At 40.4% G+C, this 13484-nt stretch overlaps 1 protein-coding gene across 5 annotated transcripts in view; it reads left to right on the forward strand.

Annotated features, from left to right (window-relative positions):
* Nucleotides 1–13484, forward strand: part of ylpm1 (YLP motif containing 1) — a 47842-nt gene that overhangs the window by 25762 nt on the left and 8596 nt on the right. For 4 of the 5 annotated variants that reach the window (XM_070542745.1, XM_070542751.1, XM_070542749.1 and 1 more), the window contains 4 exons: nucleotides 8035–8086; nucleotides 9845–9972; nucleotides 10111–10293; nucleotides 11741–12018. The exons of the other annotated variant lie outside the window; for it this stretch is intronic. In XM_070542745.1, the coding sequence (XP_070398846.1) occupies nucleotides 8035–8086; nucleotides 9845–9972; nucleotides 10111–10257 (327 nt within the window). In that variant the 3' untranslated portion in view covers nucleotides 10258–10293; nucleotides 11741–12018. Of the gene's footprint in view, nucleotides 1–8034; nucleotides 8087–9844; nucleotides 9973–10110; nucleotides 10294–11740; nucleotides 12019–13484 lie in introns of those variants that run through there. 5 annotated transcript variants of the gene reach the window in all.

Genomic DNA, 13484 nt, shown 5'->3' on the forward strand with positions numbered 1-13484 from the left:
GAGATTTTTTATTTTATTTATTTATTTATTTATTTATTTTTTTTTTTTTGCTTTGGTCATATCTAAACTGTTTGGCAGTGGCTGATTGAATTTCCTCAGCTTTAAATTCTTGTAATACTAATTTTCATGTTCAGGTGTTGCCTTATTGAAGAAAGTGAAGTTTTACTGGGAAGTTGCCAAACATTGGCAAATGGCTTTTGTTTGAACTTCACTTATGGCTAACTGCTGTTTGCAGCATGTAGTCTTGTCTGGTAAGTGTCTAAATCTCTGAGGGAAGAACTCAGAACTTTAGTTACAAGCATAAACACTGTTTACATTTTAGACCGGTCTTAGGAAAGCAGTCACACATCAGATCACACAGCCTCAGATGCCAGACTGTAAAGGAAAAGCATTGGGTTTCACTGGAGTTGGACAAAATGCGCTTAGACAAAACTCTATCCAATAAAAGTGTCTCCGGGAGACGCTTTCTGCAGGTGGTGCTAACATCACAGCCAGATTAGTATGTAAAAAACGTGCAATAAAACAGAACATAAGAGTCAGGCTCCTAACGTGATTTACCATTATGCACATGTCACTGCCTAACCGCAGCTTCATAACTGTAGGCAAAGTTCAAGAAAAGGAAAAAAAATACTTGTTTGAATCTTACTTTCTGCTGCTGTAGTGGAGAAAAAAAACAGTTTTCTTTTGTCTGATCAGTTTTTCAATGGAACCTGATGCTTTTTTACTTGTTGGTCTTACATCTAAGGTCATTCTAAGGATGTCATAAAATGTACACAAACATGTGCATACTGAACCAGAAGACCCATACTGAAAGTCTTCAGTATGTGTACTGTTACACCCCTACCCTCTACCTTTCAGTATCTTTGTTTTATAAATCTTCTTCTGTCATCTTTTGGGTTGTATTTGATTAAAAACAAATCTAAAATGATTTCACGAGGAAACTGAATAAAACATGGGTAAAGCTGAATAAGACAACATTGTGAATAGTTGTGGGAATTGGTAAATATTATCAATATCAATCAAATTCCTTATCAATTCCTCAGTAGTTCAATAGGTGACAAAATTAATTGCTCACTGTCTCCTGCATTACAACTGTCAGTTTATCAATGATAAATAATCAATTGTACCTGGTATCATTTGGAAAGATCTTTCCAGATGGTCTTCTTTATGCTCCTTGTGAAGGCAGAGTCATCTTCTTGTTTGGTGTGGTGTAGCTTTAGTAGGGTTGGTAATCAAAAACAATTTCTTGTTGAGAACCGGTTCCCATTGTTTAAATCCCTAAGAATCATTTTCCACTTGTGCAAACAATTCTGGCACGAATAACATCATTGTGCATGTTGTGTAGCTCACGGAAGCAGGAAACAAGCGGCACAACCGCTCTAAAGTTTTGTTATACTTTACAAAAAAGGGTAACAACAGTGTAAACTTGCAGTAATTACAAAGTAGATATGTCATCAAAGGAGGAAGCATTATGAATATACAAAAGCCTTTGGGCACAAAATACCTTATTTTCACAACCATAAGGCGTACCTAAAAGTCTTAAATTTTCTCCAAAATGTACGCCGCGCCCTATGGTGCGGTGCGCCTATTGTGTTGTTGTGAGATGCGAACGTAGTAGAAGACAAGATGCGTGGCATGAACGTGCGGACGTGAGCGAAGACAGACCTGTAGATCTGCCACATCGTCATCAACATCCTCGCTATTTCAGACTCCGGCTGTGAGTCTCCGCCCACTTCCTCTGCTTCCAGTTCAAAAAACAGCCGTACTATCTGAACTGCCTGGTGGACATTTATCATTCTCACCATCCTTTATATAAGCCTAATAGAAGCCTACTAAACTGCAGCGACAATAGATCTGTCCGGATCGCTCCAAAATATGAACTTTGCCGTCAATATCTGTCTAATTGTTTGTTGTTACTCCGCTCGCGTCACTCCTTTCCCTGCCAAGCGGCTCCTTTTTGCACACATCTCGTTACTCATGCAGCCTTCCTCTCTCTCTCAGCTACATAATGATGCTTTTTATCAGCTGAACATGTGAGACTTCCACCTACAGCAAAAGGATCTCATGTTTTTGTGGGGTTTTTATGTTCACAAGCACGTTCCCGCTCACAGATTACTAAACTGCTGTTTTGACAAGTTATCAGATTGTCTAAAAGTAGGTCATTTTTTAGTTTAGTATAACTCCTCTTTTACGTTGCCTATTAACAACATTTAAAAACTGGGGTGTCGTTTATAATCTCCTTTTTAAAGCTGAATTGAAACCAAAACTCAGGGAGGCAGAGTCTTGCTGCTACAGCATCCCAAATCAGACCCGTTTGAAAGACGCGGATACGCATCAATGGACCCCAGAGGGTTAATAAAACACAATTCAAATACACGATTTTCTTAGGCCTATTAATAACACACATATGATTTTGTTCATGTGGAAAGTTTTTGTGGTTAAATCCAACAACTTTCGGTAAACACATTCTGAACTTCAACACGGCGCATCAGCACTGCGAGCAGCTGCGACCCAAAAAGTATCAGAACCGTTCACGGCGCATGCACAATCCTGCATCAACACCGCTCGCCCGCTATTTCCCTAATAACACACGCTGTTTGTTTTTATTTCTACACGTTAATTTACTCGCAAAGTTGTCGTGTTCATGTCAAATTAAACTGATCACAAAACGCAGCTTTACTTTCTTTATTTCGTTTCCTCATCCAACCCCCATAAATCCCCGTGTGTCCTCCTGCAGCACTCCCGGCGTACGCCCGGCTTTAGTAGGAGGGAGACCCGCGATTATTGTTTTGTCACGCATGTCTCATTGAAAATGAATGGAGGAGAGGCGAAGTTGCCTCCCGTGTGTCAAGCCCATTAGAAGAGCACGAGCCGTCAGCGCACGCAATGAGGAAGTGCACGTGCGCTCTAAACCAGGTCTGAACCAGGACTAGACCAGTAAAGTGAAGCATGCTTTTGGGTGTTTATAATTTTCACAATGTCTGGTTTGCACTGATATGTTCCGAGTCCCGAGCCCGCACAGATGTTTTACCGTGCCCGTGCCCTATAACCCGGTGTTCCTTTTGTATGTGTTAAATACCAAAAAGACACCGGTAACTGAAGCTGCGCCCTATAACCCGGTGCGCCCTATGGTCGTGAAAATACGGTACACAATAACTTAAAGTAATGGATGTGTTCTGACCCATCCGGACTAGTGAATTTCAACGCAGTAGCAGCAGTTCACACGTCCTCTCCTGTTAATGCTGCAGGTAACTAATTAACACTGCCTATCATGTTAGCATCATTTACCTTATATATACACCTCAACACCAGCAGGCTCCAGTGACAATGGTCTGACCTGTGGTGACATTTTTCCTGCTCTACAAAAGCTACAGTAACAGTGCACTGAACAAGATGGGAGCATAAAGGAGAACATTTGGAAAGATTTTTCCAACCGATACAGGTACAATTGATTATTTATCATAAAGAAACTGGAAGTTATAATGCAAGATCCGTGTGCAATTTGTTTTTTGCTGCCTACCTGAAAATGATCAAAACTTATCAATTCCCACCCCTATGCTGTAGCTTTTGAAAAAATGGGCAACATCTCACCACAGGTCGGACTTTAGTTGCTGGAGTCTGCTAGTGTGGAGGTGTGTACATAAGGCAAATAGGGTTGTCACGGTGTGAAAATGTAACCTCACGGTTATTGTGACCAAAATTACCACGGTTTTCGGTATTATTGCGGTATTTTTTAAAGCGTGTTACATTTTCAGACAACTACATAAACCCTGTATATCAGGAAAATATTGTCCTCAGTTTGTCTAAATTTTGCCTAAAATGTGTTATTTTGTAATTATGTTGTTTATTTGTTTACATTTTTCCCCTTTAGTCTTTAAAATACCAATATTTGCCCATAACTTCTTATTTTTTGTCTGTTTGATGTCATCATTTAAAAATATTAGAGCAGATGATAGTACTCAAGTAGCCTTCTAATCAGATACTTTTTTACCCTTACTTGAGTAATAAACCCTATACCAGGAAAATATCCTCAGTTTGTGTCCTTCCAGTGAGCTTTGCAGATGTGGGAAAATGTCATCAGGCAGTAATCTTTCTTAAATTCATAATTATTCTCAGAGAGAGACCAACTCTTATCTGCCCCTGGGAGCCCCGTAACTCATAGCGTCATTTCAACATGGCGGTGTCCGTGACACGGTTTATATGCAGGTAGCGGCGCTGCGGCTGCTTTATATAGCGACTCGTTGCATTCTCCTTCAACCCAAATCCTCGGATCACGCATTTTAGCTAAAACGCTAACGTTAGCTTGCCTTGCGTTGACTGTAGAGTTGTGGGTGATGGTCACGCAGATGTGTCATGAGCAACGACATATATACTGGACAATTCATTTCCATAGACTCCAACAACACGTTTTTGAGGCCAAATGGGAGGTGGCCACCACCGCCATTTTGACCGCGTCACAGGTTCCGTCAAGCCCAGACAATTCCACAAAAGGGAAGAGAGGAGGAGCTGAGGGTGGGGCTGTAACTGACGACACTCGGTCGAACTAGCTACAAGCTAACCTGAAGCTAACCCAAAGCTAACGCGGAGGTGGTAGCTAAGCTAATGGTGGTAGCAACCTAGCTACAACCGGAGTTAATTGTGCACAACACCAGAGCTTCAGAGTCAGAAGCCCCATTTCCATCAGTACCGGGTCGGCCCGGGCCGGGTAGCGTAGGTTGTTTACATATCTGGGTGGCCTGGAATTTTCCCGGGCCAACCAAGGCTCATTCTCAGCCCTCTTCTCGAGGGGGTCTGCTTCAGGCCAACCAGGGCCAACACACCCACTGCTGACAGCAAATTCACACCTTCCATTAGAGCAAGCCTCTGATTGGTGGGTAGAATCAGCCCACATGGGCTTAAGGCAAGGATGTGTGGAATCAACCGGGCCAGGCTGGGGCCGACTGGGGCTACCCGGCCTGGGCTGACCCGGTACAGATGGGAATGGCCCAAGAGATACGCTGGGCTGACCGCTGGGTAAAACCGGGTGGAACACAGAGGTCTCTGAGACCTCCACAAGCCGGCAGCCGCACAGCAGACAAGCGCCGCTGCGATCTGAGATGCGCAGAGCTGCCGCTGGGGAGAACCGGGTGGAAAGGTTTCCATCCCAGAGCCCCACAAGCCGGCAGCCCGGCGCAGCAGACTGAAGCCGCGATCAGACAGAGATGCACCGAGCTGCGGGGAGGGGAGAACCGGGTGGAAAACATCGGTCTCCCGAGAGCTCCACAAGCCGATAGTCAGAACCCAGCTCCACCAACATGTTATATTTCAACCCATTTTCTAAAGTGCAGCATTATGTTAAATGCACTGGGTTTTACCCTATTACATTTAAGTTTCATGGTTAAACAGTACATGTTAAAATCTAAGCTCAGCTCGGCAGTGACCTAAAATACATAAATATAATTTTACTTACCGAAAAAAAATGAAGTGGAGACTCCTTGGACGCTCTATTAGTGCAATTAATGCCACAGCAAGTCATTTTGTCCAACAATTGCACAAAAAATATCCAAACAAGAATACACACACACAGAGACTCAAATCCTGGAACAGTTTCCAAGCCAGACCGAGGCTCTACTGAGGCCTTTCCACGGAGCTAGCTCTGTGGTCACGTGGGTCTGATGCTCATTAATTATACAGAATTTTAGGCTTTTAATACACTTAAACAGAAGAGTGAGAAAAAAGTTCACCCCCCTCAGAGTTGTCATGAGTGTAAACTAGATCATTTAAACCAAAAACATGTTTTGGTACCAGGCTGTAAACATGTTTATTTCTGCTGTGAAATTGGTATTTTTAGCATGGGAGTCAATGAGGATTTGCTCGTTTCTGACACCAGCCCCTAGCGGATGAGGGTGGAACTGCAATTTATGGTACTTCTGGGTTGGACTCAAATTTTGAGCCGCATTGTGGGGGCTTGGTCATGAGATTTGAAGCGTTGCTGCCTTTCACAGACACTTTTTCTGCACGTGCTGCAAACAGGATAGCCGTCTTCTATCAACTGTCCCTCGGCATTCTTCAAATATCCAAAAAATGCCCGTACTTCCCACTTTGTCTTCTTTGAGGGATAATAAATGTCCGGAATGCTGCCGTCTCCTCCTTTGGCCATTATTTGGCCTCTTTAGTTTCAAGAAAGTTTGGCTGTAAACAAAGTGCGCATGTGTCGCCGGCAACTTCAGCAGATGATACGGTGGCTGGTAAGGGTCACCCGCCCCTACATCCCAGCCACGGTAATCCACAGAGATAATAGATTTTTTTTTTTAAAACAAGACTGTTATTATTATTGTCAACTTTTTTACTGGGGTTTACTGCTACACCGGTTACCGTGACAACCCTAAAGGCAAATGATGCTAACATGATTGGCAGGGTTAGCTGATCAGTTACCTGCAGTATTAACAGGAGCGGACGTGCAAACATCACCACAGGTGCTGTGTTGAAATTCACTAGTCCTGCGCAGGTCAAAAATATGACATTCACTTTTCAGTTATCTCATATTTTGGACTCAGATGCTTTTGCATATTCATCGTCTTTCCTCCCTTTGATGAAATATCTACTATGCAAGTTTCCCTGTTGATCCTTTATCGTAAATTACAACCAAACTATCGAGCGTTTGTACCACTTAAGCCTGATTTATACTCAGGGGTGCACATCATATTTTTGAGTTGGTACTCGGGGGAGAACCTATGGTTGTTTCTTGGTCCTCACATTTTTTAATGCACTTAATTCTTAACCCAACTCACAATAGGAACAAAACAGAGTAACACGTTCATGATGCAACATATTTTAATTTTGACAGAAAACAATAAGTACAACAGTACATATTGCCAGCTTAACTTAAACCTTCTAATTTTCAAATAACATGACTGAATTGTCTGAATGTAGAACACAATGTGCAAACAGCTGCTTTTGTGACAACAAAAATTAAAAAAAAAGAATTTTAAAGCACTTAACAAAATTCATATTTCAGAGCACTGAAGTTTTTAAAATGGCATAAATGCCGTTTTTATTTCTACAGACTCTCATCCTCATCCTCCTCACTATCCTGACTGGCTTCCTCCAGTTCACACACAGCAGAGGACAACTTTCTGATGTTCTCTGCTGTTGGCATGTTTATCAAACGCTGGATGATTGAAGTCTTTAGTGTCTATGTAGAAGGCTCTGTTTTTGTCTGCCAGGGTGGGATTTTCATGGCATAATCTGCACCACATCTCTGTGCGTTCATCGTTTGTTTGAAGCCAGCCGACCTCCTGCAGCCACTTCTCCGTGAATACTCTTTTCTTTTGCGGTTCCGACTCAGTCTGACATTTTTTTGGAGGCGGAGGAACACCTAAATATTACTTAATGCATCCATATGCGCACACACACACTCACAAATACATTGTCAGCATAGACACCGCATAGATAAATGTTATAATGGTCTTACTCAATGGTCTGGTGAGATTCTTAATGTCTGTTAATAGCCGCTTATTGAATATTCAATAAGTTTTGCTTTCTTATATAACATAAACTGATCTGTCAGGATGGTCTTTTTTGTCCTTTACACTAAAACATGAACACTTTGCTACCACCCTGACTCAAAAGAACATCTGCTAAGCATCTGAAATTGAGCGATGTGAAACAAAGCAGTGTAAAACATTGTGTGTCGGACTTAGTTTGACAAAGATTTGAAGAAATGCACAAAAGGAGCTGTTCAGTGATCAGTAGCTCAGAGAAAATCCATAAAACAGTTTGTTGTTCTCCAAAGCTGATCTTCATTTGTCATGTTTTTTGGGTCTAGTCTGAATCTACTTTATTAAGTAATGTTTAATTGTCTGCATGCTGGTTTAGTATTTAGTAATGCATCACTCATTAATACAGTTTAATTCGTTTGCTTGTTGATTGTATTTTAACCACTAAACAGTTTCCTTTCTTTCCAGCCAGCCCTTTTCACCTGCTCTCTGTTTTTTCTCCCTGTATGCTGGCACCACCCAGACTATTAACCATTGCAGTGTTTCTTTAATGTAGGGCTATATTCCAAAAAGCAAATGGGAGATGGACACATCTGAAGCAAAGCTCGGTGGGTAAATGAAATCTGCTAAATTTTGTTTTATAACATTTGTGTGTCGTACAGTCGTTGCCCGAAGTTTTGAGAATGACTTATTGGTTTTCAGAAAGTTTGCTGCTTCAGTTTTTACAATGACATTTTCCATAGACTCTAGAATATTATGAAGAGTGATCAGATGATTAGGAAAGTCCTTCTTTTTCCTTCGAAGAACACAAATTTCACCGTGTTTCATCGCTGCCACAAAAATGCATGCGAGATCATTTCAATAACCCTCTTCAGCTGAGAATTTTGACAAGAACAAGGCTGGAGATCATTATTTCATGCTGGTCAGGTTTGATTAGCAAACTGGATGTGTTCCAACCAAATGCATGAAATCATTGTTCCTCCCATTAATCATGGTTTCCTACAAGGACACGCATGCAGCCATCATTGAGCTGTATTAAAAGGGCTTCACAAGCAACAGTTTTATTGCTAGTAAGGTGGCACCCAAAACAATAATTTCAGACCGTCAAGAACGTCAAAGAAAGGGGTTCAAATGTTGGGAAGAATGTTTCAGGGTGCCCAAGAAAGTCCGTCAAGTGAGAAAACTGTTTCCTAAAGATGTAGGATCCGGCAACCACCAATGCAGGGCTTGCCCGGGAATGGCAGCAGTTAAGTGAGAGTGCATCTGCATGCACAGTGAGGCGAATACCTTTATTGAGTTACTGGGTGTCAAGAAGGGCAGCAAAAAAGCTGCTTCGCTCCAAAAAAACAAAAAAAAAAGGGGGGGACAGATGGATATTCTCCTAAAATTACAGCAAGCGGACTGCTGAGAGCGGAATGAAGTCATTTTTATCTGATTGTCCAAAAAAATCATGGCCGCTAACATAAGTGCTGACTCATGCCAACAGTAAAGCACTGTGGGACCGTTCATCCGTGGGGGGTGCTTCTCATCCAAGTGAGTGGATGACCTCACAATTTTCTAAAAAATGCTACCCAACCATCCAGGCCTTTAAATTGCTTTTAATGTTACTTCAAAATGTCACAGAATCAACAGACAAAAATGTCTAAAATCACAGAAGCAGCAGACTTTGTCAAAACCAACATTTTTATCCTGCTCAAAACATGTTGCCACGGCTGTTGAGGTATTTGCATCCATATGATAGATTTCTGTCTGAAAGGTTCACTGTTAGAGTTTTGTTCATTTTCACTATCATGACGAGAGCAATTGGCATCCATTTGCTTTATTCTAAATACTGAAATAGCTGTAATTTTTTTATTGATTAGTATGCTGTTGCTTCCCAAAGGGAAATGCCAAATAATCAGACAACTAAAGACTCAAATTTTTAAAGGATTCTGCAGCAACATTATGTTGCTTACCTACAGTTTTTGGGCAGCTCATGTAACCTATTTTAGTTTAGGGTTTGGGGGTTCCTTCTCATTGGTAACTAAGTAGAAATACTGATATTTGAGTTACAGAGAATTTGCAAATGTGAAAATCAAATTTAAATGTAGTTTACTGCCCACCTGTAAACATAACTGTTTTCACCAATAGTACAAAGATCCTGTTGGTGAGTCATGCTGTCTGTGTTCACCTAACAACACGTTATCTAACTAGTGCGTGTTGTTTGAACAATCTTAAGTTGTAGCATGCTGATAATAAAGTGAGTCTGTTAGATATGACTTATATCACCTGAGGTGTTAAAATCTCTGGTCTAACTAAAGGTGAAAGGGTGAATGTTTTTATGGGAGGGCCGAAGTGACCGGGATCCTAATCTTCCTTTTCTAAAGACAAGTTGGACGGTTTAATGATCGGCGGGAAGAGGAAACGGGAAGGTGAACACATGTCGGACCTAGAGGACTACCTCCAGCTGCCGGACGACTACGCCACACGTACATCTCAACCAGGAAAGAAAAGAGTACGTTCAGATATTTTTCTACCAGGTTCATTTTTATTTGGACAAACTGGATTCTAGGAAGACATTGTCTGGAAATCAATTTAGAATAAAGCTTATTTGTTCATTTTATGCTTCTAACTCGAAACCCTGTTTGTTCAGGTTCGATGGGCTGATCTGGAGGAGCAAAAGGATGCCGATCGAAAACGTGCTATTGGTTTTGTTGTTGGTCAGACAGACTGGGAAAAAATAACAGACGAGAGTGGCCAGCTGGCACAAAAAGCTCTCAACCGCACCAAGTATTTCTAAGAAGATTATTTTTATCCTTTTTTAGTTGATGCAAAGGTACGTAAGCTTCTCTTTTTTTAAATATTGTTTAATAATAGCTTATAGAAGTTATTTTAAAGTAATGTCAATATTAATTTTTCTAAAAGAAAATGTGATTAGCATCCTAAACTTTCTGTGCCACGTTTATTTATTTGTAACGTGTTTCCTGAAGTTCTCCAACTTGGAGGATGTCGAATTGTCTTTGCAACATCGCTTTAGGTTCATAGAATATTAGAAAATCTCTTACATTTGAACTGTTATCATACTTTTTTTTGCCAAACTAAAAGTTTGTGTGATTTATGTGGCTTGTGAATGAAAAAGACCAAGTCTTAAAGAATATTGAAAATTGCCTATCAATGTCGTCTTGAGCAAAATATGAAGAAATTTGGTATAAAACTAATGATCTTATTCAGCATGCTTTTCCTGTACGAAAAAGTACCTCTGTAAAGTAAATTGTGGTTAATTGGGAAAACATACGATATTATGTTTATGACATTACTCTTAAAACTACCTGTTTAATATTTTAAAGGGGACAAATTATAAGTTTAAATAGTTCTGGGCTCTAAACAAAACATGTTTATGAAGTTTTTTTGGTTTAGCGTAAAATCACTCAAGTAAACCTCTATTGTTAAAGAGCAAGTCACCCCCAAATCTACTTTATTTTGCTGATAAACTATATAAAAATGAGTTTCTAATTGTGCTGTAGACACGTAGTCGATAATTTGGTACTTAAGTACATCTTAGTTTAAATTTAAATATTCTGGCTAAATCTGTGTTGCACCCTCTTAAGGACAACCCTGCACTGCATTTGAATTTAAATCTGCTAATGCTATTGGCTAAGAGGTACACTATTATGTCCGCTGGTACATTATGATGTCACAATGTTGTTGTGAGCCTGTGTGTGTGTTTCTAAGCGCCTCCACCGTCGGTCTGCCAGGCAACAGCATTTGTTGCATTTTTCAAACAGGAAGTGGGAGTGCAGTAAAACCAACTTTGTAGGGGGTGTCTTGCTCTTTAATATGTTCGGTACGTTCCAGAATTAACCGTTTCACTGCTCTATCACTTTAAGTGAGACAAGCTGTTACCTGCCACATCCATCCATCCCTTGATAGGGTGGCTTTTTTTTCTTCTTCTTTTGTTTAAACTATCATGCTTGGTATTGACCACACGTGAAAATGAGCAGTTACCGTCACATTCATGAACTTGTTGATAAACGTGTTTTTTTGGGCATATTTCTAAATGACAGAAAATGGATGGACAGTCTGTCCACTATTGGTGTGTTTATAGATGCAGTAGAGACCGATACGGCAACACAAAATATGTAAAAAGTCAGATTTGCATAATAGGTCCCCTTTAAAACTAAAGACAAAACATTTTCACTCATCATTCTATATAGTTAAGCTAACTTTGGTGTGTTGAAAAACCAGGAATATATGACCCATTTATGTCATTTTACTGTCCACAGGTGTCCAGAATGTGAACCCGGCTGATGATGAAACGGACGTCAGGCGGATTGACCCAACTGTCATCAACTTTTAGTCTATTTAGAGTCTTTGTTTTCCTCTCTGGATATTAAAGTTGTGGTTCATAGTTGGTGCTTCTCCTGTTTAAGCATCCACGTAATGTTCAATTTTCCTGTGTTTTATACTTCTGACTTATTTCTCTGTAAACCTGTAATGCGGTTGTTTATCAGTGTTTAGTGGAAAAAGACAATAAAAATTTCACATAATCAGTTTCTCTGAAGAGTGGGGTTTCATACTTGAATAAAGTTTGTTTTAATTCAGATGTGTTGTAAATGACAGCATGTTGGTCTGACCCACATTTGGAATTGCCAATTAATATTCTGGCTTATCAAGAGTATTATTCCTGCATATGTATCTATTGCCTTAGAGTCTCGGCCTCTCGTCACTTGACAATGTTCATAACTAACGATGTGAATCTTTCAGCAAGTACAACAAAGCATTTTAACTTTTTTTGTGCCAACAGATCTGAATTTAAGCGGTTTCCTTTTGAGTGCCAAATTATTTCAGAGTTACTGGATGGATCAGGAATGTCCCCTCTAAAATTACTATTTGCTACTATTACATAATTGCTATACTGTAACACATCCTGAACCAAAAGTTGTTAAAGGGATACTTTGCAAAGTTTTCATATTTTTATATCGTTTTCTTGAGCCAGGATGTGCTAAAATGACCATTTATAGGGTTAATGAAAGGCAACCCAGCCCCTACCACCCCCTGTGACCAGAATATTTGTAACTTCAGAGTTGCTCTTCTGCTCTGTTGGGACTTAGAGAAAAAATTGAGCTGACATACCTGGTGCAGCAGTCTGCTTCCAGCTCATTTGTTGCATGCTTTAGATCATGAACACAGCTGATTTGTTTAATTTAGTGATTAATCACTCCTGTAGTCACTAATGAAGGCTGGGAAGACCTTTCAGCTGTAAGATTAAGCTGTTAAAAAAATGAACGCTCAGCAAGGAGATGGGTTTTTCTTTCAGTTCTACAAACTAACACCAGGGGGTGCTAAAAGCAAGCCAAAACTGCCTAGTTTCCCTTTAGTCTTTGTGACACTGAAATTGTATTTGCATCTCTGTAGCCATCTGGCAAAGAGATTGTATCACATCAAATGTCTGTTAAAAAAGGTAGCTTTTTTTGTATATAAGTAATTACGCAAAAGTATAGTCTTAATTTCACGTAAAAGTGTGGAACCTAGAAAAAAATAAGTATTCTGTTTTTAATTTGTCTCCGAGTTTTTCATGCAGACTGAACATAAAAACATGTTCAATCTCCTACACCTATGTTCTGCATTAGCTTCTTATAGAAAATAGATGGTGAAAAGCTAGGATTTGAAAAGCCTGAAGGATCTACGTCACACTGTCCCTAAACATTCATGGACCCATTTATGTTGGTTTCCACACTGGCGCCGGCTCCACTCCGTGTAGATACAGTAGGGAGTGTTCGCATCTGAATAACCTGGTTTTTGGTTGTTTTTTTCGCACACAACCAGTTGTTTTTACAGGTCTCTTCCCAAGGCAGTCTGCTTCAGGCCGAACAGGTCCAACTGTCAGCTGTTTAGCAGGCTCAAATTCACGCCTACCTTTAGAGGAAGCCTTCGATTGGTGGATTGAGTCAGCCAGCAGTGGCTCCCCGCATGCGCAATTCATTATCACTCTGGAGTAAATGCCTCTGACTGAAGTCGTCCTTTTTT

This window comes from Nothobranchius furzeri, chromosome 2 (genome assembly GCF_043380555.1).
Source record: "Nothobranchius furzeri strain GRZ-AD chromosome 2, NfurGRZ-RIMD1, whole genome shotgun sequence".
Lineage (NCBI taxonomy): Eukaryota > Metazoa > Chordata > Actinopteri > Cyprinodontiformes > Nothobranchiidae > Nothobranchius > Nothobranchius furzeri.